Source organism: Parasteatoda tepidariorum, chromosome 2 (assembly GCF_043381705.1).
Source record: "Parasteatoda tepidariorum isolate YZ-2023 chromosome 2, CAS_Ptep_4.0, whole genome shotgun sequence".
NCBI lineage: Eukaryota > Metazoa > Arthropoda > Arachnida > Araneae > Theridiidae > Parasteatoda > Parasteatoda tepidariorum.
In genome coordinates this window covers 51,434,896-51,459,933 of record NC_092205.1, presented here as the reverse complement: position 1 = coordinate 51,459,933, position 25,038 = coordinate 51,434,896, and the positions used below count along the sequence as shown (strand labels likewise).

Sequence of the window (25,038 nt, the reverse complement as noted above, 5' to 3'; positions counted from 1 at the left end):
TCTGGATCAAATTACGGTAAAAAGGTACCGGCACTCAGAGAGCGAGTACTTTTGACCGTACGATTTTGCAGAATAAAAATATGATATACCGTAATTTTGATAGTAATATTTACTGTAAAACCACAGAATTACTGTAATTGTATAAATATTACTGTGAAAATTACGGTACAAAATTTTACAGTAAAATTAGATTTTACAAATACTGCACTCAGAATGCCATTACTGTTAACCCTAATTTGATCCAGAATTTTTTGCAGTATATTCATTGTTAAAAATCAGATGTTAAAAAATTCAGATAATCAGATGTCAGTGTGATAATCATTAATAAAAATTAGATATTTTTTTTATTTTCATCGTTTACATTCAAAAATACTTTTATTCGCCTTTCCTTACATTGAATTTTCTAATTAAGTTACAGAGTTATTTAAAGTGATACTCATTAATTAATAAATGTTTCAAAAGACAATATAATAGAAATACATTAAGCATTTTATTCTATCTCACAATAAAATATACACATCATAAACTCTTAAATATTATATTTTTAGCATTTTCTTGGATTTTCATAAATATTTTAATTTGAGTTTTTGGCTCAATCAATTTGAAAAAATAGCTGTTATAAATACTTAAAATTCCGACATTTCAGACCCATAAAAATTCTATTGTAACTATTTTTACCTAATTAATGAAATTAGTTTTTTTTTCCCACTTCAACAGATAGATTATGTATAAAGAAATACAATAATCAGATAGAGTATCAATATGACAATTGAATTGAATTACAGTTTTATTTGTACGATGTTCAAAACCATAAATTAATTGATGAAAAGTAAGAGCATGCATAAGAAATAATCGAAAAATTATTTGAAAACGTATTGTAAATAAAACTGCTAGTGAAACGTATTGCATCGTATGGTAAGCAAAACTGCCAGGCAAAAGCTAGAATTTGAATTGACGGTTTTAATCTGTTTATGATTAGGATGAAGAAGAAAAAAAAGAGAAAAACCGTTCTTCCAACAAAACAGCTTTAAACCGTCAAAATACAGAGAAGTCCGTAAAAAGAAAGGCAAATTTTTACATTGTAAGAATACTTACAATTGGGTCGAAACAACATGATAACAGTGTTCATAACATATAATAACTATTACTAACATATAGTGTTATTAATATTTAATCAATGATGTGATTACATTAATAGCATTGGAAATACTATTGCATTTAACATATTTTTAAATTTTCCTTTTCAAGAAATTTTCTTAAAATCATTTTTCAAAAAAGTTTTGAACTCAGACATTTTAAATAATAAATGTAAAAAAAGTATTTATTAATATTGAAATACAGTTAACATTTTATTAAACTTTATTTGAACAAAAAATCAATTGGTTAAAAGGAATTTTTTTTCCAACCACAACGATTTCCAATTATATTAGCTATTAAGAAAAGTTACTAAAAACTAATTGCATTCAATTTTCTTTAAAATGTTATTTAAATTAATTTTCAAAACCTTTCGAACATCGCGTTTCTAGAATGAATCTTTCTCCTCCTAACAATGAATGAAAAATTTCTCATCAAAAGTATACTCAAAATTTAATTTTTGTATTTCTTCTTTATTTTATCACTTTTACTACCAAAGATATGAACTCTTATGCTTTAATTGGTGTTTCAAGGCTACGGCTTTTTTTATTAATATTATTCTCAAACACATACCCTTAAGAAAAAGTGAAAAAAGTTTCACATATAACAACTGAGAAGGAAACAATAGACGAAAAGCAGATTCCTAATTGAAAGTCCGTCGCCCACCCCTTTTGTATACCCTAAGGCTGATCTTTCCTCTCACCCCCTTCAACAGGGAAAAGGGGGTAACGCCCCCCAAAACTCCGTAGCCCAATGTTGACTCGCTCCTTAATTGGGACTAATGATATTAAGATAATTCGATAAGGTTGGGGATATGCCTCTGGGGCAAGACGTAGCCAATCGGGGAAGCAATGGGGAGGGTAGTTCTGAGCATCAAACGATCAAAAGGGGAGCACAAATTGAGAAGTTGATGCACAAACTTTTAGTCATCATTTTAGGGGGGTTGAGATCACGTGGAGAGACTACAGACGCTCTGCTGTATGACGATGACCAAAACAGCGGCAACATGTGGCATGCACAAGCAAAGTACGAGGAATTTTATTTGAAAACTTTTAACTCAAGTTAAGTTTTAAGTCAGTGCTTAACATGGAATTTAGTTTTTGAAAGACAGAGTAATACGAGGAATTTTGTACGTTGTTCTCTTTAAACATCGTTTCAATATGATAATATTTTCTTCGAATCTAAATGATAATAACAGGGTGCTGTTATTATGCCATGCCAGTCCATTACTGCTGGTGTTATTTAATTAAAGTTACCCAAAAATATTATCTTTTTTTTAAGAAAGCGAAATAGTTTCAGTGTTTTTGATACAGAACTGAATTTAAATTATAAATTGAAATGTACATAGTTTACATACATAAATATATGTAAAATACACATGTACATCGAATCATGATTTATTTTCAAAATTTATCCTACAAAATGATTCAAGATTTCTTCTACAATTTAAATTAAATGAAATTTCATAAGTATATTATATATTATATACAAAAAAAATTTTTAAAGGAAGTTTTAATTATTTATAATTTTTAAAAAAAAAAAAAAAAAATATTGGTCAATAGAATTAAAAAGGAAACTGAATTGAGACGTGAATGAATTATTAGGTTAATGAACTAAGACGATAAAAACCGAAAAAATTGTTTCAATAGTTTTGAGGTTGAAACTTTCTCCAGTTTTTTTTTTATTTAAAAGTTTTTTTATTTAAAAAAAAGGCTTTTCAAAATTAAAATATCCTTTTATGAAACAATTATATTTATTTTAAACACCGTATTTTTAAGAGCGCAAGAAAATAAAGTTCATTTTTAATCATTTTGATTATAAATCTATCGCCATACCTATTGTCGATCGTCATGAAAAAAATGTGCAAAAATATATATATAAAAAAAATATGTTTGAGTACAATAGAGAAATACTCGTTTACAAAGCACAGTGTAAGCGGAATATTATTAGGTGCTTTATTTATTTCTTAGAAACGTTATTTTAAAAGTACTTAGATGCTTTCAAACAATGTAACTGGCCCGGAAACAGGATTTCCTACAAATTTTATGTATGTTTTAATCAAAGCTCCCCTAAATGACTTGATTCTCAAGTCAACTAATTTACTCGTACTTATCCCAAAGAAGTAGGAATAAAGTGTTACATTACAAATTTGAAGAAATGACAGAATAAGTATTTTATACAGGAACAGATGGATTATTATCAATGATGAGAAGTTTGTTTGGAGCTTTCTTTGCATATAAACTGAAAAAGTTGAAAAAAATCTAGAAGATAACTCAATATTTTGTTATGAAAAATTCCGGATCAAATTGAATTGCGGTATAAAATTCGGAGTCGAAATATTTTTTGATATGGTTGAAACATGGTTGATATGGTTTGACATGGCAGTATTAAAAAAAAAAAAAAAAAAAACACGTGTGTACACTGTAAGAAATTCCGAATCAAGTTACAGTATGAAGTACCGGCACTTTGGATGCATCATCTGATAAATCCATTTTTACCGCAATTTTCACTGTAATATTTATTTAATTAGAGTGATTCAGTGATTTTACGGTAATTATAACTGTAAAAAATACGGTATATCAGATTATTTTCTCCGAAACATGTTCCAGTAAAAATGGATATTACTGTAAAAGTACCGGCAACTTGAGAACCAGTACTTTTTACCGTAATTTTATCTGAAATATTTAACAATGTGTTTACTCCCCTTCTCATTTTCTACAGCGTGTAACTATATCTTCATAAGAATTTCGTTGTTACAAGATATTTTATTCTACAAATAAGATAATTCCTGTCTTTATTCCTATCAAAGAAATAAATTTTATCAGGAAAGGGTTTTCTTGCCTCTTAATTAACCCTTTTGGAAGTTTTCTATAGATATTAATTACTTTTACCTTTTTAGAAGAAAAATCATATATTTAGGTAATTAATTAGTGATATATTAATAATTAAAATGAAAATTTATAGAGATAGTTTGAATATCTGGCTACAATATTTAAATTAAAAAGAAACGACAAGTATCAGTTGATAATATAGAGTATTATGATTTTGCTTCATTCATAGTTTAAAAACAGTCACAAGAAAGCTCTAGGTAATTTTTTTCAACAAAAACTTCAACAACAAAAAAATAATAAATAAATAAAAAAATAACAATTACTACTCGATGCGAAAAATAAATGTAAAAACTGCTAAATCCAGAAAAATTACACTTTTTTTTTAATTTTTAAGGGTGTAATTTTGCAATTGATATTGAACATAAATAAATTAAAGTGTTAAATAAGAAATAATTATTGATCATAAATTTTTAATTTCTCTCCCGGCCATAAAATTTTTTGTGCTCCGTAAAAAAAAAGCATTATTGCACTGTCATTCTTTGTGTTGTAGGAAATCAAATATCAATTTCTGAGCAATGATGAGTCACTTATTGTACATTTTCCGAAAATTATAATTTTTCTACTCAAAATACTGTAAATAATTTTAATCTTTTATAAAAATTGAAAACTATTTTTAAAAAATTACATCAATAACTTCCTTTAAAATAGATAATTTTTTAATCTCCGGACAATGCTCATTTCAAGTATTTTAAATTCTTAACTGTCTATATTGTGATGCAAGTTTTGAATAGTGGATACTCATAAAGTAAATTTCTTTTATAGGTATGGTTTCAGAACAGGCGAGCCAAGTTCCGCAAGCAAGAGAGATTGAATCAGCAAAAACAAGCTCAACAGTCTAGTGGTAATAGTCAACCTAATAACAACAGCACAAGCACTTCTAGTACGTCCTCGACTACTAATAACGGCACAGATAGTATAGTATCGAGCATGAAAGAAGGGGGTACAGGAACATCTTCCTGTATTGCAAAAGACACAAAACCACCCGTCCTTTCGTCCATGAATACGGATACAAAAGCTGTGAATGGTAGGTTTATAATTTCGATTTTTATAATCTTAATTACAGAAATATAGTTTATGTTTACATGAGGATTAAATATTATCGCTATATCTAAATATTGATCACCACTACATTATGAGATTAATGACCATCGTTACATTAAATTCGTGCAATTTGATAGTTTATACGCTAAAGAACTTGAAACAGCATGGTAAGCTACATTTTTTTTTTCATTTTTCAAGATACTATAGTGATAAAAAACACCATGACTACTTAGACATTCTTCATATTGCTTGGTTAACTAGTGGAAATTTAGAGAATGTAATACGAAGAATGTCTAAATAGTCGAGGTGTTTTTCGAAGAATGTCTCTTTTTCATACATACGAAGAATGTCTCTTCGTAATATCCAAGCAATACGAGGACATTTTTCATATTACTTGGTTAACTAGTGGAAATTTAGAGAATGTAATACTAAGAATGTCTCTTCGTAATATCCAAGCAATACGAAGACATTCCTCATATTGCTTGGTTAACTAGTGGAAATTTAGAGAATGTAATACGAAGAATGTCTAAGTAGTCGTGGCGTTCTTCGAAGAATATCTCTTCTTCATACATACGAAGAATGTCTCTTCGTAATATCCAAGCAATACGAAGACATTCTTCATATTACTTGGTTAACTAGTGGAAATTTAGAAAGCTTGTACTTGGTAATAATAAGGAACAACTTAGTGTAATTCACCCACCTGTCTGAAGAAAAAAACGTGGGTTATCACTTTATAACTACAAACCTTTAATTTAAATTTAATTATATAACCCGTATTTAATGCATGCATAGATCTTGATGTTCTTAGTACTTTTTCCCCCCCAAGAGATTCCTTATTGGTATAATGTAAAAAATTCTGGATCAAATTAATTACCATCACTAAGGGGGGCGGTACCTTTTACAATAAAATCCAATTTTATCTGAACATTTTACTGAACAAAAAATATATATATATATATATAAGGTAATTTTTACTGTAATACGAGTAATAACCATAAAATCACTGAATCACTCTAATTAAATCAATATTACTGTAAAAATTAGGGGTATAATATTTTACGGTAAAATTGGATTTTATGGATACTGCACTCTAAGCTTCGGTACTTCATACCGTAATTTGATCAGGAATTTCTTACAGTGTATAAGACTGGTTTTTTTTTAATACCGCCATGCATTTGCTAAGAAATTATTTTGACTTGGAACTACTAATAACGGCACAAATTTAAATATTGAATTGATCGACAAAAGTAAACAAGTATATATAAGTATCCTACAAAAAAAGTTTTAATTCTATGCAATAAATGCAATAAGAATCAGATTTCTCATATTTTTATCTAGCCCATAAATATTTCTACAGAGAAACATTCATTCGTTAACCATTTATAGTTCAACGTTTTGAACCTCAAACCTCAAGTCAGTCATAAAATAGTAAACAATTAATTATTTGTTTATGTATTCCATCTTCAGCTAGTTCTTTATTTTATTTAAAGAAGGGCAAGGAAAATAAAATTGAAAAAATTCCTCAAAAAAATAAAAAATAATTTTTTTTTTAAAATTGTTTGTAAGAATCAAAGTCATAGAACTTAATTAGTAAAACTTTATGCTCAAAGAGATTAATAACTCGAAAAAAAAAAGAAGATCAGCCTAGAAGAATTCACTTTTTTTTTCCAGTATACTTTCAATATGTTATGGCGAAAACAGCAATCACAACACTTCTGCAAGATACCATAAATTGAGGGGAGTCAATACGATTTAGATCGCAGTCTTCGGTCTTTTCATCAACACTCCAACGGATCTTAGAGTATATGAGCATGCAGTTAAGACTGCACATCCCAAAACCCAGCACTCTCCTGCCTTTCAAAAACCAGCTTCCCCTTTTGATCCCTCAGCACTATCGAAGGCGGTGGGGGAGCAGGGAAAAAGAGATCTGCAGAAGTCATGCTTCCATTATCCCGCATTCTACTGACGCTAACTGAAACAAATGGGGAACACCAAAAACCATTTACGGAATTGCCTCGACCCATCTGGCATCACGTGGCCGCTGTCTCAATCTACCTCCATCGCCACACCACTCCGTTTCAAACTCTACCACGTGCCATCAGGGCCTTCACCTGAAGCTGAACGTTGTCACACCGCTTATATTTCTTAGCTACGTACAATTTCTTTTGTTCTTCACAGTGGACCTTCGTCCAATATAAGGATCCGTTGTCGGGAGTAAAAAAAAAGAGAACCATGGCTGATGCTTTGTAATTAGGCTGATGGCAATTTTTTCTTTGTTACTTCTACCGAGTTGTTATTGTCCTGTGTTCCTTTTCCTCCACCCTCTTATTAGAGTTGTCCCCAACGTGCTGAAAGCTAAATTGGCTTTTAGATAAAGTAGATTTCCTAAGTATTTTACTTTTATTGTAACTTTTTCATTTTGTTTCAGATCAGCGATGTTAATTTAGGTGATCGTTTTTTTTCTTGTTTTTTTTTCTTCTTCTTATTTTCCCTTTGTAAAAACTTTGTTCGTTTAAAATGTCAACATTCAATTTTTTCGATTGTAAGCTAAAGTAAAAATCTTCTTGCGACCACTCATCTTAAAATATTGCATACTACCTTTTAGCTGAATTGAAGATAAATATTAGACCCCATGAGTTCTGATAGAAATTTATTATTTATAAATTTCTTGTTCAAATTAATTGATTTGTTTTGAGCTCAACATTGCACCATCTTTTACAATTAATTAATTAATTAATTAANTATATATATATATATATATGTAATAAAAAGTGCTTCATAAATCAAAACAGGATATAGAACTTATCAGGCATAGCATATCATACAGCTACATTTTTCTTAAGATATTAGAAAGTTATTTGATATATTATTTGATATTAGAAAGTTATTCGTTAAGAATGACCTATAAACTATTCAATCAATAACTTAGTCATCGGTTTATTAATCCTATTTGTCACCATTTGTTTTCAACAAAAACGTAAACTGTTAAGATTTTAGACATTGGGGTAGCTTACTGTCAGACGAGAAAAGTAACATCTTGTCTCGAAAATCGGCATTTGAATAATTATACTTCGTTTTTTTTTTTCAAAAGTGTGGTTTAATAATCGTTAATAAATATTTCTCTACATTTTGGCCATGCAACATAACCAACTAGACTCAAATAATAATATGTTTATAAGCTATAAGACATCATTTTAGTATCAAACATCATTTTGTCTTGCCTCAATTTCTTTTTTTATTTATCTTAATATCAATTTTAGCTTATCTCGTCTAAATTTTATATTATTTTACTAAACACATGTATGTTGATTTTTTTTCCTCGTCCAAACTAATTAACTATTGCTTATTTTTAAGGAAAAATATCTCCTGCAATGAAATGGAGCACAACACATTGTCCTCAACAAAAACCTGCGGTGGCAGCAATCAGTCCTCTGTCATCACTAGCAACATCTTGTCCGACATCTTCTTTCCCAGGGGTCTTGGGTTCCGTTCCTTACTCTCTATCATCCATTGATACCAAACCAGCCCTAGCTTCTATGTTTTGATTGTTAGGGGGACATTGAAAAAGGAATAAAGTTATCTTTCACTATTATGTGTTGCATAAAAAGTTTACAGACATCAGTCCAATCCATGTGAGAATTGAAAATTTACTATGAAATTTTGTAATTAACAATTCTCTAGAGACAGCTTGTATATAATATACATTTCCTATAAAGTTACATCCGAAATATGGAAGCACTATGAGGGTATCTAGTCATCGATGCAGATATGAAGGTAGGTTGGTCGGATGTATTTAGTCATTCATTGAAGTACGAGGGTATCAAGTTTGAGAGTGGTAATTATCATGAGCTCTGTAAAATTATGAACTATGTTATCGGGAAGACATGATCACAGCTTTCACAGTGTTTGCCAGAATTAACCTAATGTTGTTACAATTAAAAGTGTATTAAAATATGCTATAATTTACTGTTTTATTAAAAGCTTATATATGAATAGGCATAAAAAACTAAAAATAACAGATTATGAATAAATTTAAAGAATAAAAATGAATCGTACATTCATTTATTATGTACCATTATTAAAATTTTAATTATTGTTTTTTGTCGAAGAAGCTTTTTTCGTTTTTGTAATTTTTTTGCTTCTCCAAAAAATTTTTGAAATAATTCTTATTTTATTCCTAAAGTAATTGTTATAATTTTCATAAAAAATACTTTAAAAAAATATTTTTCAAAAGAACTTTCTTAAAATTCACCAAACAAAATTTATAAAGATATTTAAGCAACTTTTGTTTAGTTTAAAAATACAGAAATTTCCCACTTTTATTGCAATATATTTAATTTATATTATGTCTAAATATTAAACAATCACAAAATGATAGGTAAATAAATGGTACATAGATTACTCATAAAATTTAAATTATTGTTTTATTTTACGGTAAAAGCTCTTTTCATTTTTGAAATATTTAGTTTTTTAAAATTTTTTTCAAATGATTATTTCATTAGTAAAATAATTGTTATAATTTTCACAAAAAATACTTTTTTCAATTTCTTATTTAACGTTTTAGTTTAATATAATACCGAAATTTTGCACATTTAATGCAATATATTTTAATTATATTATATATAAATATCAAAAAGAGAACATAAAATGTTAAAAAAAGGCTTGTAAAGTTTATGTTCAATATGTAAATTGTGCCAAGGAATGAAATAAAATTTTAGAATGTAAATATTGTTAATATCAGAAATCTTTGATATTTGACGTTTATTATTTTAAAATGTGTTCTGTAACAAGCTCATATTTTATATTACGCTTGTATAAATGTACAACTAAACTTATTTGGATTCCTAAAAAATTACGAAATGTGTGTTAAGAGGATATAATTAAACATAAGTTAAAACGCATCATCTCAAAAGAAATATAAATATTTATTTTAGAGAATAATTTTGGTTTAGTTAATAAATAGATTGATCAGTTATGCAAAACAACAAGATTTTGAAAATTTTGTGTGTAGTTTGAAATTTTTTTGCCAAAAGATGCTATTTACAAAAATGATCTTTACAAATCAATAATCATAACAAGTTTTGCAGTCTATCTGTCCTTTTTAATTATTTGAAGAGTAGAGTATTAAATTTTTGAAAACATTAAATTTTTAGGTTTAAATACATGTTGTTGTCGGCTATATATTGGTTTATTTATTTTGTTGGGTCAATAAATAAATCAATAAATAAAAAGATTTCTGATGCTGTCTGGATTTCGATATTTCTGTAACTTCTAAAAACAGTTGCCAGAAATTGTCAATAAATTTAAATACATTCCTCAATTTAGATCAATATATAATTTTATAATCCATTGATCCAAATTGATCTATTATAAATTTTGTAAATTCAATACATAATTTCAAAGATTCAAATGGATTACCTTTTGTTATTAGAGATTTGAGAAAATAACGCGATTGATATTTTAAAAGCACAATAATTTTACAACATCTATAATTATAATTCAAAAACTCAACTATTTTACATTCGCATTTTATTTGTTGCCACAATTATAGCTTACAAATGTGTTCTCATATATGTTCAAAGCATGAATATATTATTTGCGTGCATATAATGTATTTGTAAATACACTGGAATATTTTATTAAAAATGTATTTCTTTCTGTGTAATTGTGGTTATTTTCTTAGAATTAATAAATGAGTGCTTTTTAAAAGCTAAAATTATATTGTAAGTCATTTATTTTATTTGATCCTTACAATAAAATTCTAGTAAATTTTTTAATACTTATATCGTAAAGAATTGATGAAAAGTACTATCAATATCAATAAAAATATTCTTTAAAGAAAAAAAAAGTAAAAACTCATTAAATAAAAGATTAAAGAAAACTCTTTTTCTTTTATCTTCTTTTAAAGATAGTATATGAAGTATCTAAGAATAAATATAAGTGCAATTCTTTATTGTTGATTATAAACGGATGTTCAATTATATTAGCATATTATCGCTATTTATATTTTATACAATAAACTTCGCTATATCACGTATTCAGATATAATAGCAAGCGTGATGCTATGCGGGGATGCTTTCGAAAATTATTCCCAATTAAAATTTATATTATTAAAATTTATATTATATCCCCAATATTAATTTATCACAACTGAAATGATTGAGCTAGAAGTTTTTTTTTATAAATTCTGAAAAACAAAGCAATTTAATTGAATTTTTTTCATGCAATTCTTAATCTTTATTTTAAAAGAAGTTGTTGTCATCAGACAAAGATAGAAAGAAAGTGTTGTTGTTGTTACAGATGCCATTTCCCAATACCAGCAAGCTTGTTATGGGAAATCATAGCGAATTTCTAAGGCAGAGAGTGCATTTTCTATTTTTCAGTGGCGCCATCTATGGCCAAGAATACGACTTCAGCCACACACACGTCATAGTTAGTTTTACAGGGGGGACTATTCTTCATTCATTCATCCATAGATCGTAATTTTGACCTGAACGAGAGAACGATCATTCTCCAATTCAGAACCCCCAGAGGTATTAATTTGTTATGGGAACTTGGAGGACTTTGAGACCCCAACAAATGTAACGTGCACTTGTCATCAAAAAAAAAGTTTTAAACGTAACTTGAGGTGTTTTGTTATTTTTAATAGATATAACTTTAAAAAAAATTATAGATTTTTCATCATATACATGCTTCTCTCCATGATTATTTATGCATAAGAGGNAACTCTTTTTCTTTTATCTTCTTTTAAAGATAGTATATGAAGTATCTAAGAATAAATATAAGTGCAATTCTTTATTGTTGATTATAAACGGATGTTCAATTATATTAGCATATTATCGCTATTTATATTTTATACAATAAACTTCGCTATATCACGTATTCAGATATAATAGCAAGCGTGATGCTATGCGGGGATGCTTTCGAAAATTATTCCCAATTAAAATTTATATTATTAAAATTTATATTATATCCCCAATATTAATTTATCACAACTGAAATGATTGAGCTAGAAGTTTTTTTTTATAAATTCTGAAAAACAAAGCAATTTAATTGAATTTTTTTCATGCAATTCTTAATCTTTATTTTAAAAGAAGTTGTTGTCATCAGACAAAGATAGAAAGAAAGTGTTGTTGTTGTTACAGATGCCATTTCCCAATACCAGCAAGCTTGTTATGGGAAATCATAGCGAATTTCTAAGGCAGAGGGTGCATTTTCTGTTTTTCAGTGGCGCCATCTATGGCCAAGAATACGACTTCAGCTACACACACGTCATAGTTAGTTTTACAGGGGGGACCATTCTTCATTCATTCATCCATAGATCGTAATTTTGACCTGAACGAGAGAACGATCATTCTCCAATTCAGAACCCCCAGAGGTATTAATTTGTTATGGGAACTTGGAGGACTTTGAGACCCCAACAAATTTAACGTGCACTTGTCATCAAAAAAAAAAAAGTTTCAACCGTAACTTGAGGTGTTTATTTTGTTATTTTTTAACAGATATGACTTTAAAAAAAATTCTAGATCTCTTCTAGATCTAGATCTCTAGAAAAATTATTTTTATCGTATACATGTTTCTTACTATGCTTATTTATGCATAAGTTTAAGTCCTTTTTTTCTCCTCACTTCTATTTTTTTGAAATACATCACTTAGAATCAGCAAAAACCTATAAAACTATTTGAATTAAAGTATAAATGCCAGAAAACCTATATTATTTTCATAGTTTACACTACCTGAAAATTTCTAAATTTAAATCTCTATAAATATAAAATTCATTTTCGTTTTTCTCAACGTTTGAATACAACGTGTTCTGCATTGACATCCATTTATATATGTTTTAGAATATTTGTAAAAAATCAAGCCTAAAAAACTAAAAAAACTATGCATGTATGAAATCGTAAAAAAGAAAAAACGTAATAAAAAAGGAAAAATGTCTTTAATAAAAAGAAAAAATTTTAGTCTTAAACTTATTGTTATTAAAAAATTATTGTTATAACTTATTGTTATTCTATATTGTTATAAAAAACTTATTGTTATTGAGGTCGGGAAGAACAGAGTAATAACGGAGTTTCAAATAATAATAATGAAAAAAAAAGCTCATTTTTATGGTTAGACTGTAGTATACTGTGAAACATGTTCAGTTCGGAATCTCGATGAGGCTACAAATAATTAGTTAATGATTATTTTAATTACTCTTTTTCTCGTATCGATCTCAATAGTGATAGGATTAATTACATATTTGTCCTTTCTCACTTGAATATAAATATTCGAATATATTTGCATTATCGTTACATTACATTATTTACATTATATTCAAATATTTACATTTATTATAACTCGAATGCATTTAAATATAAATATTAACATGGCTTCATATTTAACAAGAATTCCAAAGAATATCTAGTATGGTGTTAATTTCTAATTTAACATACTGGTTCTGACAAGAAACGAAATAAAGTGTTTGATAAAGCATTTAAATTATTCTAAAATTCTAAAGGAGATGATAGTTTATTTAAGAGTAAAGAATCATAAAAATTCGTTTCTTATAAATACTGAAACAGAATGAAACCATATAAAAGAATTTTACATTCTAGTTCCGATAATAATAGATTATGATAGACGAGTAAATAATAAATTCCGATGATTAACTAGATGATGATTACGATGATGAAATATATAATTTTGTAATATACATGTACTGTTTCAATTTTTTTAAAAAGAGATACAGCATTCAAATTAGTCTAGGGAATATGATTGCTTATATTAGAGAAAAAATCATTAGAATACTTTTTTTAAAAAAATTATGTAGCAAAAGGAATTTATATAAGAGAATTTTACTTTCGAATTCCGATGACTAACAGAAGTGTAAATTCTTTTATTCTGAAGGATTTATAATATTCAGTCAACATTTATTTTTAAATCAATTACCATTTCAGAATGTACGGACACTGTGCCGTTGGTTATAGTTGGAAAAAAAAAATTATATGAAAAAAACAGTTAAAGGATTCAATTTGCGATGTTCACTGGCTACTTTAATCCTCTGACGCAGATAAGACACCGGTGTCCCTTTTATATACATTTTTTTCTGACTTTCTAATTACACGCATATTGGTATTTCTAATTACGAAAAAACAGTCTAATTACTAAAAAATATCTGTTAGATTATCAGAATTATATTTGTACCAAAATATAAAATTCGAGAAAGGTTGTTTGATAATTTTTTTTTCCATTCATATTCAAAAATTTATCTATAATAGATTTTGCACTCTGAGAAAAATTCAGTTATGAATAACTGATTCTTTAGATCTAAAAAACTGCAAATAAGTGCAAATAGGAAAAAATATTGTTCGAAGTGTTTGGAAGACTTTACCTTTCACGCGGAAAAAGACAACGGTGTTTCATACTGTAAAAATGTATTTTACAGCATGAAACACCGTTGTCTTTTTTTAAAATAAATTAATACGAAATAATGAAAATATTCTTAATCAAATTTCTGCTTCAAAGGGTTCAAATACAACCCTTTGAAGCAGAAAACTTAGTATGTATCTGTAGTATGTTTTCAAATTTGCATTAGTTTAATAATCAAAAGAATCAGTTTCTTATTGATTCTGAAGATAAATGTATTAAATTCTAGTTACAAATTGAAGTTCTAGTTCTAAAATGTAACAAAAAAGCGCTTTAGAAACATTTAAAACATTCAAAAAAAATTTTTTTTTATTAAATACTATTTCGTAATATGTGATATTTATTTAAATTGAAAATAATCTATAGATGATACAGAGGTGATGATTACAGACTACTGATATAAGTATAAGAAGCATAAGAGGCCATTTTTTATAGATTCCAAGGCAAAATGAGTCCATATTAAAAAATTAAAAGTAATGAATATGTCACCAAAGCCTATCGAAAACATAAATTAATTGCTCGAAGCTAAGGAAATAAAAGGTAGAATAATCAGCAATTTTTGATCTTTTGTCAGTAATCTTTTTGCCTAATAATAAAAATAGGTTCTTTGTTTTTAATTGCGTAATTTAACTGAGTACTCCTAGTAAAAATACGGGTTAGGAGGCAAGCGGAATCTTGTATTGGTAAAGAAAATTCTCAAAATAGTACTAGAAAAGCTTCTGAATCTTATCTGCAATGTTGGATCGATTTCAAATTTGCATTACTACTAACGAACTGGGCCTGATAAACAAACAAAACCCTTCGGCTAAGTGTCGTTACGAAGTCCTTAAGGATAGTAAGGCTTGGCCAATCACAATTTGTTACTTCAGCTTGAATTAACGTATCTTTTATGTTGAGCTACTTGTGTTATATACCTCATAATTTATACAGCTGAATTTAATTTGTAACTAGTGAAAAATTTTATACCAAGTCAAAAATTTCTTTTCAAATTTAATGAAATTGTTCAATATTCATGATATAATAAACTATATTAAAAACTAATTAATGGCGTAAATATTGCATGCTATCAATCAACATTTTTAACAAGGTTTTTCGAAGCATTTTCGCCAAGGAAAACAAAAGCACCACAGTTTAAGTGCTTTACACTTGAAGCTAAGTTATTATTTTAAATTGTATATGAAATCTTGCAGTAAAGAATTATCTCGGATTTAAAACGGGAAAATAACTAAAACATTTCAAAAGTTATTAAACTTTTTTTAAAAATCGCCGTTTTGGCGACATACTCCCACACCTAGTTAAAAGTTTTCAAAATCAATACCATTTTTTGCAAATTTTTATGAGCTCAGATAAGGCAACTTCGGAGTAAGTTTTGAATGTTAAAAATTTAGACCACAAACACTTTGCTTTTTCTCAAAAACTGTGACTTTTCTTCATGTTGACGTTTTGTGCTATTTTCAGAATAAGCATATAGGACTCTTGTTAAAGATAGGCTAAACTTGATCGACCAGTCATGAGTAACAGCTGCAAACTCACATAATTTATGAAAATAGCTTATTGTTTGCAAAAAAGAATAATTTTATCCGACTGAAGGGCTATCGAAAAATAGTCTTAAGACTATTTTTCACGGCATAATATAGAATAAAAATTTTTTTTCTTCAAATAATATGCTATTTTTGTAACTTCTGTAAGTTAGTAACAGTTTTTTATGACTGTAAGATAAAGCTAAACCAATCTTTATAAAACAAAAACAAAAAAAAAAAAAAAAAAAAAAAAAAAAAAAAAAANAAAAAAAAAAAAAAAAAAAAAAAAAAAAAAAAAAAAAAAAAAAAAGGCTCAAAGCGTCAAAATGAAGAAAAGTTATAGTTACATGAAAATATAAAAGGAATTTTTTATTTAATTTTTTAATATTTAAAAAAGTTACCCCGACGTTGCCTTATCTAAGCTTATAAAAAAATTGTTATAATTGAAAATTATTAATTGATTTTTATAATTTTCTTCTAGGTGCCAAAGATATAGCTAACTTTGCAATTTTTAAGAAAGTTTAATAAATTTGGAGATTTTAATTGACCGTTCTAAATAATATGATCAGAACTACCAAAATAGGGTAAAATTTAAAGTGTTTTTGACTCTATGGGATTACCAAAAAACTTTGTAATTTTTCTCGAAGCGCTTTGGTAATGATTTTGTTAAAATTAACAATAAAAAATGATCATTTAATGCATGATAAAATTTGGTAAATATGGTAGAATTTGGTAATTTTCCACGAAAGCTTGGAGCATGCCATAAAAATCATTTATTCGGTAAAATTTACTTTTCAGTTATGTAATTGTTACTATATATGTAGAGTTATGAACGATAATTTTGAAAATCAGAATTTCTGTGAAACCGTTACCATATGAACAAAAAATTACCAAATGAATGGTTTAAATATTATATATTTTGGTTTTTGTTATCGCAATTATGTTTTTTTTACCAGAAATGTTATTACCATAGAGTACGGTAATTTTACCATAATTTTTTCCCCGTGTAGATTATTTTTAACGGCAAGATGGTATATAAAGTTTAAAACTATAAATTTATCTCAAGCGTAAGCTATTTTTTTTATTCTTATTATTTTCTTAAGCAAAAGAGCTTGGAAAAACACAGTTAATGTTTAACTAAAATATTTAGAAAATGTTTTCTGAAAGCTTGAGTAATTAAAAGCGTCAATGAATCACATAGATGCAAAGCGTTGAAAACTTTAAAAACTGCTTTTTAAGTTGAATACATCCTTGATAAAATGCATAAAAATATCAGATAACTGGTAAGAAACCACTGTTCCCCATTAAAAACCAAATATTTTAATTTCATAAATATAATTAATTTCATGTACTTAAAGTCGACATTATAAGTGAAACGGTAATGAGAGACATTTTAAAAACGGTAATGCTTTAAAAATGTCTTTTAACGTGATTCTCAATGCATTAACGCGATTCTCATAAATAACATTAATTTAATGTTATTTAANAACTCCTGTAAGAAAGTAACAGTTATTTATGACCACAAGATTAAGTTAAGCCTATCTTTATCAAAAGAATGGCTCAAAGCGTCAAAATGAAGAAAAGCCACAGTTATTTAAAAATATAAAAGGCTTCTTTTATTTAATTTTTTAATATTTAAAAACGTTACCCCGACGTTGCCTTATCTAAGCTCATAAAAAACTTTATAATTGAAAATTATTCATTGATTTTTATAATTTTCTTCTAGGTGCAAAAGATATTGCAAACTTTGCGATTTTTAAAAAAGTTTAATAAATTTGGAAATTTTAATTGACCGTTCTAAACCCTACACTTAGAAAAACAATATGATCAGAACTACCAGAAAATAGTAAAATTTGAAGTGTTTCTGGCTCTATGGGATTACCAAAAAACTTTGTAATTTTTCTCGAAGCGCTTGGGTAATGATTTTGGTAAAATTAGCAATAAAAAATGATTATTTAATATATGATAAAATTTGGTAAATATGGTAGAATTTGGTAATTTTTTCACGAAAGCTTGGAGCATGCCATAAAAATCATTTATTCGGTAAAATTTACTTTTCAGCTACGTAATTGTTACTAAATATGTAGCAATATGAACGATAATTTTGAAAACCAGAATTTTTGCTAAACCGTTACCATATGAACAAAAAATTACCAAATGAATGGTTTAAATATTATATATTTTGGTTTAATTAGCACAATTATGTTCTTTTTACCAGCAATCCAGCAATGTGATTACCATACAGTACGGTAATTTTACCATAATTTTTTTCTCTGCGTAGATTACTCTTTATGACAAAATGGTATAAAAAGTTTTTATCTCAAGCGTAAGTTGCACTTTTTTATTATTCTTATTATTTTCCTAAGCAAAAGAGCTTGGAAAAACACAGTTAATGTTTAACTAAAATATTTAGAAAACGTTTTCTGAAAGCTTGAGTTATTAAAAACATCAATGAATCACATAGATGCAAAGCGTTGAAAACTTGACTTAAAAACTGCTTTTTAAGTTGAATACATCCTCGATAAAATGCATAAAAATATCAGAAAACTGGTAAGAAACCACAGTTTCCCATTAAAAACTAAATATTTGACTTAAATTTATTAATTTTATGTACTTCAAGTCGACATTATAAGTGAAACGGTAATGAGAGGCATTTTAAAAACGGTAATGCTTTAAAAATGTCTTTTAACGTGATTCTCAATGCATTAACACGATTCTCATTAATAACATTAATTTAATGTTATTTAATTTAATGTTATTAATTTAATGTTACTACTTTAACATCAAATAAATGGCTTGGTATTAATTACATAGTACAAAGTAGGAATATGAAGATTTGAAATAACTCTCTTCATGTTTCAAGGCATGTAAAATGAGTAAATGACATACAATTTATTGAAGATTTTAGAACTATTTTTCATTGAATTTTTGAATAAAAACTAGGGTATGTAATAAAATATTTCTTAATTTTTACTGAAAGTAGGTTAAAGCAAATAAAACTAGACCCTTCTAAAAGTCAATCATTGCTAAAAAATAAATTTTTAATTTTAATAAAGAAAGTTGTACGTTAAACAATTACAAATGTTTTTGTTAAGATTTTCAGGTGAAAAAATTTTGATTTTTAAATAAAATGTAGAGACATATGTATTTATAGGAAACATGTATTGTATTTAATTTTTATATCCTGCTTCTATAAACAGAAAATAATAATTTTTTTTAAAAAATAAATTTTGAAAAGTTTCAGACAGTCGAAGAGAGTTACAGTACTGCAGTGTAATACAGAATATTAAAAAAGCAATTCAGATGTTTGGGATTTTTGTTACTGGAAAGCGGGGAGTTTAAAAGTATAAAAAAACCATCCTCGGTGGACAATAATGTTCAGAACATAAATAATAATGTTCCGTGACTAAAAATATTTTTTTTAAACTTTTAAAATGTATAAAGAAAATAAATTTGTCAGCGAATTTTAATCGTTTTAGTGCAAAACAAATTTTGAAGGCCGTGGTTGCCCAGCGATTGGGAAATCGGCCGGAATTCAATCCTCGACTCCGCTAAGACCCACCGAGTACACGTGATACACGCTTGCTCTTAAAATTTGTTGAATCAAAAGTCCTGTACAATAGGCACAGAAATCTGAGGAAAATTATCAGTCTCTTTAGATTTAAGATCGATGCCTAAATCGGAGCTACGGCCGCACCAATGAGTAGTGCTGCCATCTATCGTAACGAGGGAAATTCTGATTAAGACGTACTTTTACCCTTGCGGTGTTCTCTTGTCAAACGAAAGGTGCATCTTCTTAATTTGCAAGGCCAATGGCTGGTGCGCTTGCCCGTCCTTGTGTCATTCGAAACAAAAACAATTTTTCGAAAGAAAAAAAAATTAATTAATTAAAACTAAGTTTCCTGTGCATCTAAACAGTTTCTTCGGTATAGAAATTTTTATGATTTCTATAAAACCTTCGCAGCAGCTACTCTAGGTTCTATAAATAGGATAGTCGTAAATAAACTTCGCCTACTTATGGACCTCTAACGGCCGGCAAGTTAAGCCGATTGAGATGAGATTTCCGGAGGTAAGAGCTCGAGATTCTACAGAACGGCAGCAAAATGGTGTTCACGCCTCACGCTTAAGGTTATAGTTACAGAAACTCAAAACTTACCATTCGGACACTCATTTTTTTGAGGTGTTCATAATCTCGCGTTTAATGGAGACGTTAAAATCCGATGTTCATTCTTTTGTTCATCCGATGCCCATGTTCATTCTTTTCATGCACAATTGTTCTTAGCCCGTACTTCTATGAACAAACGTTACCAACGAGGTTTGTTATACGTCTGTGACAGGCTCACACTATACAGCAATGTTGCAAAATTACGTTATACCATAGTTTTCCGCAGCAAAATGCACTGAATGCCATCGTTTGGATGACGGCGCAAAATGACGAACCTTAAGATATTGCGACGTTTGTTCACAGGGTCCTGGAACAGCAATTCGTCGATCGTGTCATTTCACACCATTTTCCATTTCCTTGGCCTGAGCGAACCCTCGATCCTATGAATATTTCTAGTTCTGGGGATATCTCAAATCTAGAGTGGTGAACATGTGCAATCCGCAAACTTTTCAAATCTGAAAGACTATGGCTGAGCCTGAGATAGCAAATATCCCTCATGCAATGTTAGGTTCAGATTTATTGTCTAGTCTCCTGCATGCAACGTGCAATTAATTGCCTGTGATGCCGCCGATGTAGAAAATTTGTGATTTAAATAAACTTTTCCTTTCGTTCAATCTGCGTCATCATCAATGATTATTGTCTTACCTCTCTCATATTCAAATTTTCTCTGAGCTCCACGATTGGGATTTTTTGGGCGTGCGTAGAGCTGCTTTTTGCGCTAGCGTCGTGCATAGTGTGTCCATTTGAGATACGCGTACCGTTCCAACGCTGCTTAGGGTTTTTGCTTTCGCTGAACATTTTGCGATGAAAAAATATGGGTGTTGCCATTCGAAAATTTCCTGTTTCTGTACCTAAGCGGGAACACCACTTTGCTGTAGTTCTCAAAATCTCAAGTCAATACCTCTGCTGAAATCTTATTTAGATCTATTTCATTTTATAACCGTCGTTGAACTGCAGACCCAATTTTTTGGCGACTACTAATGTTCAACTCCGTAGCCTTGAAATTTTGAACCCAATCCAGAAGACAAGGGAACACCTGGATCAAGTATTGGAAGAAATTTACCTTCGTGGAGGACTTTTTGATGGAACTAATCTGCCTTTGTGTTACACGGAGAGGAAGACCACGAGAACCTCCCACGGTTACCCTGACGGCAAAGGGACTCTAACCCATGATCCGTCCACCACTGTGGTCGGCTCAAGGCGGATGCGGATTCGAACCCGGTTCACCAGAAATGCGGATTGGAATGCGATTGGAATGGTTCAATTGGAATGCGAACGCTCTATCCCCTGTGCCATCGCGGCTGCATCTAGAGCTATTGAACGGGTCGGCATAGAGGTCCATGAATAGATAGTTTTTTTTTTAATTTTTTTAACTTATCAATTTGTATATTTAGCGGAATAACATGGGTCCTACTTGATTCCATACTTTCAGCAACAATAGCCTGAAGACAGAAATTTTTGCCTTTAGTCATTATAAAATTTCTTTATAAATTTTTTTATTTTGGTAGGTATTTTGTTTGTAATAGAGCGTAAAAAACTACGCAGATATTTTAGTACAGTAAAAAATTACATGGATATATTAAATAGATTCCAAATTTTGTATAGAAAAGAAAAATTAAAATGTAAAAAAACTTATTTATTGAAATCAAATGGAAGGATAGTTTTCAAATAAAATAATTTGAGTTGACAATAAGTTCGGAAATAAATTTATCTACTAAATAAAAATATTAATACTCACTTGGAAAATAAATTATTTATATTAATATTGTGTGATATATTGCTACAGAACTTACGATTTCTCTTTAGGGAATGTACAGTTAAAATGAAAATTTTTATAAAATGATTATTATGAACACTACTGATCAATATTTGTAGAACAATTTAAGCTGCTTTGGAGTGAATGTTAATAACATGACATAACAAAAAAGAATTTTACTTTTAACTTGAGATCCTTAAAAATGTTATTTTCTTTATATTGTTTCGCATAAACTGCTGGTTTATAATGATATATTGCATCTATAAACATTATATCTATCGAAAATAATTTAAAAATGATTCAAATCTACATTAACTAAAGTTTTTGACTGAAAAATTCTAAAAAAGCGATGTTTATAAAATTCGTTTGCTTAAAATATTGCAGTAATTTTTTCGCTTTTAAATTTTACTTTTCCGATCACTTTTAAATTTAAGCCATTTAATCGTATCCTAGAATTATGGCTTATTTATTTAGTCGTATCCTAGATTATGTGATTGACGAACTGTATTTGACTCATAAATGACTGACTATAAATAAATTTAAGCATTTATTTTTGATTGAAACATTTGTAAAATCGTTTGCTTGAATAAATAAATAAATGGAAACAAATATGTATACTTTTTATAAGGCGAATTACTTCATTACAATTAATAGTGAAGTTCAATTGAGCACATAAGTTAGACAAAATTAAAACAAGAATTTTTAAATTGAAAGCTGATTTTAATTTATGTCTTATAGAAAACTGAAAGGAACGACGAGTAAAATTTATAAATCGAACATTTTTGTTTGAATTCTACATACATTTTCATTTATTTATTAGTTATTTCTTCATGTCATTGACAAATTTGTATTAAATATTGTTTCAATTTTTATCATTTCAAATCGTATAGAAGATAAATAAATTCAACAGTTTAAAAGTTCACACACAACAGCCAAATGGGAAGAAAAATCGTTTGATTTTGGAATTAATTATGACTAAAAAGCCCTAAAAGCAAAATTGTAGTACCTCGTTCATTTTCGATCTTCAAAAATATAAACTTTAAAGTGAAGTGAGCTGAAGATACCACCCTGAATTTAATTCGAATGATTGAATTTCGACGCATACTGAAAATCAATCCTAATGGTTCAAAGGATTGACCTCAAATATTCTAATTAATTAGTCTTAACTACAGAGTCAGAATCTTGACCAGCAAAATGATAACCGAAAAAATTTTGAATTGGGAGGTATACAAATTTTTACATGATTTTAAATTATTTTTTTTTTATATAAAAAATTTAAAAGAAACCAGTCGAACGGTTTCTGTTCTGAGATATAAAATTTTGAAAAAAGGCGTATTTTTAAATTTTCATTTCTCAATATCTATTCGATTTCGTTGAAATTTTTTCATTTTTAAAATGGTGTAAAAATTTTGTATGCCTTTCAACTCGAAATTTCGGCTCTTATTATATAAAATAGTTAACAACTATTAATTTTGTCCTTTTTGGACTATTTTAGAGTAAACGTAATCCAAATCCCTATTAAGAGGTAAAAAAAAGCGTTTAAACCGAGAAAAAAGTACGTTTTTGTGATAGATTCCGTAACTTAATAGTTGGCAATTAATTTGTATTTTTAGGTTAATTTTTCGAACCATTAAAAATTTATTTTAGTCCGTGAAAATCTATCCGATCACAAGAATAAAAGTTATTCTGGGTGATATAGATTTTATTTATTTATTTTTTGCTCACTACATTATAACATTTGAACTATATAATTGAAACAACTTGAAAAACAAGATTTTAATAAGTCGTAGCAAATACAATAAGCGGAATTTTAAACGAGAGATATAGCATTTACAAATAGCATCACGCACGAATGCTGTGCATTAGCTCAAGTGAAAACTGAGATTGTTCTATAGCAACTGCATTCATAAGCACTTCAATGTGGGGTTGCTATGTGAAAATGCTAAATCATTCTAATATCTAAAATATTTTTTTAAAAAAATAATAATAAAGCAATCGCGTTACAAAACAACATTTTCACGATTACGAGAAAAATCGCAAATTTGAAATTTATTTATTTTGCACATTTAATATAATAAAATATTAGGCGATTATAAACAAAACTTTGATTGCTTAGTATACGATTAGTACAAGATAATATTCTAAAAATTTATTCCGTAGTCAGAATTAAAACATTTTTACAATTAAATACAAATAATTTTTACGAAGTTTTTCAAAATTTACACTTACCTGGTTGTAAGATTTTGTAAATTTTTAAATTCATTGAAGAGCAATGCGAAATCAAACAAGATTTTTATTTACTCACGTGTTGGTTATTTAAAATACAGAGTGAAGTTCAATTAATTAATGTAAAATATTCTAATCTATAAAAATATAGCTTAAAACACGGCTCTACATTAAATTTAACAACTACTTGAACATTTTGTATTGCTAAATTTGCGATAATTATAATTTTTTTTTGTTGTGTTAAGTGGAAGAGGTCACTGCAGATCATAAGCGCTTAAAATACTTGAAACAAGACGAATTTCTTATAGTCTGGTGTAATATAGTCAAGAAGCGTTGAAGCCTACATGACTGAGGGGCATTGTCCTTACGCCAAACGCTTAGAAGCGTTGAGGTAGTGGGTTCGAATTTCACAGAAAACCTGGATGTATCTTGATGCTGTTTTTTCCTTTCTTCAACTTAACGAAGATTTATACGTTCTTTGAATTGAGCACACATATCTGCTTATTTTTTAAAATGTACGGTTCTTGGTTTCTTTCACATCTGAATGACTATTAGCATCGACTTTTCTTTAACATTGATCGTTGTTGTTGTTCATTTACGTCGCACTAGAGCTGCACAATGGGCTATTGGCGACGGTCTGGGAAACATCCCTGATGATGAGCTTCTCACGAATCCNCACAATTTATATCCTCTGCAGAGGGGATGGCACCCGCTTCGGTAGCCCAACGACCTGCACGCGAAGTCGAGCACTTTACGATAGCACAGTTTAAAGAGGACCAATACCGCACACTTTCGGTCCCTACGCAGACTGATCCAAGAGGTCACCCACCCGCACACTGACCGCAGCCAGTGATGCTTGACTTCGGTGATCTGCTGGAAACCGTGTCTTAACGATCA

The 25,038-nt window shown here is 28.5% G+C and overlaps 1 protein-coding gene and 1 long non-coding RNA gene across 2 annotated transcripts in view; one reads left to right on the top strand and one right to left on the bottom strand.

Annotated features, from left to right (window-relative positions):
* The window catches only part of LOC107446297 (paired mesoderm homeobox protein 2B), an 80,437-nt gene extending 71,358 nt beyond the window's left edge, over positions 1 to 9,079 (top strand). Inside the window, exons 3-4 of the mRNA XM_016060907.3 lie at positions 4,788 to 5,049; positions 8,421 to 9,079. Coding sequence (XP_015916393.1) covers positions 4,788 to 5,049; positions 8,421 to 8,611 — 453 coding nt within the window. The 3' untranslated portion in view covers positions 8,612 to 9,079. The remainder of the gene's footprint in view (positions 1 to 4,787; positions 5,050 to 8,420) is intronic.
* The window catches only part of LOC139425000 (uncharacterized), a 133,800-nt gene extending 109,261 nt beyond the window's left edge, over positions 1 to 24,539 (bottom strand). Inside the window, exon 1 of the long non-coding RNA XR_011636151.1 lies at positions 24,145 to 24,539. This is a non-coding gene — a long non-coding RNA (uncharacterized lncRNA). The remainder of the gene's footprint in view (positions 1 to 24,144) is intronic.
* Positions 24,540 to 25,038: the final 499 nt, after the last annotated feature.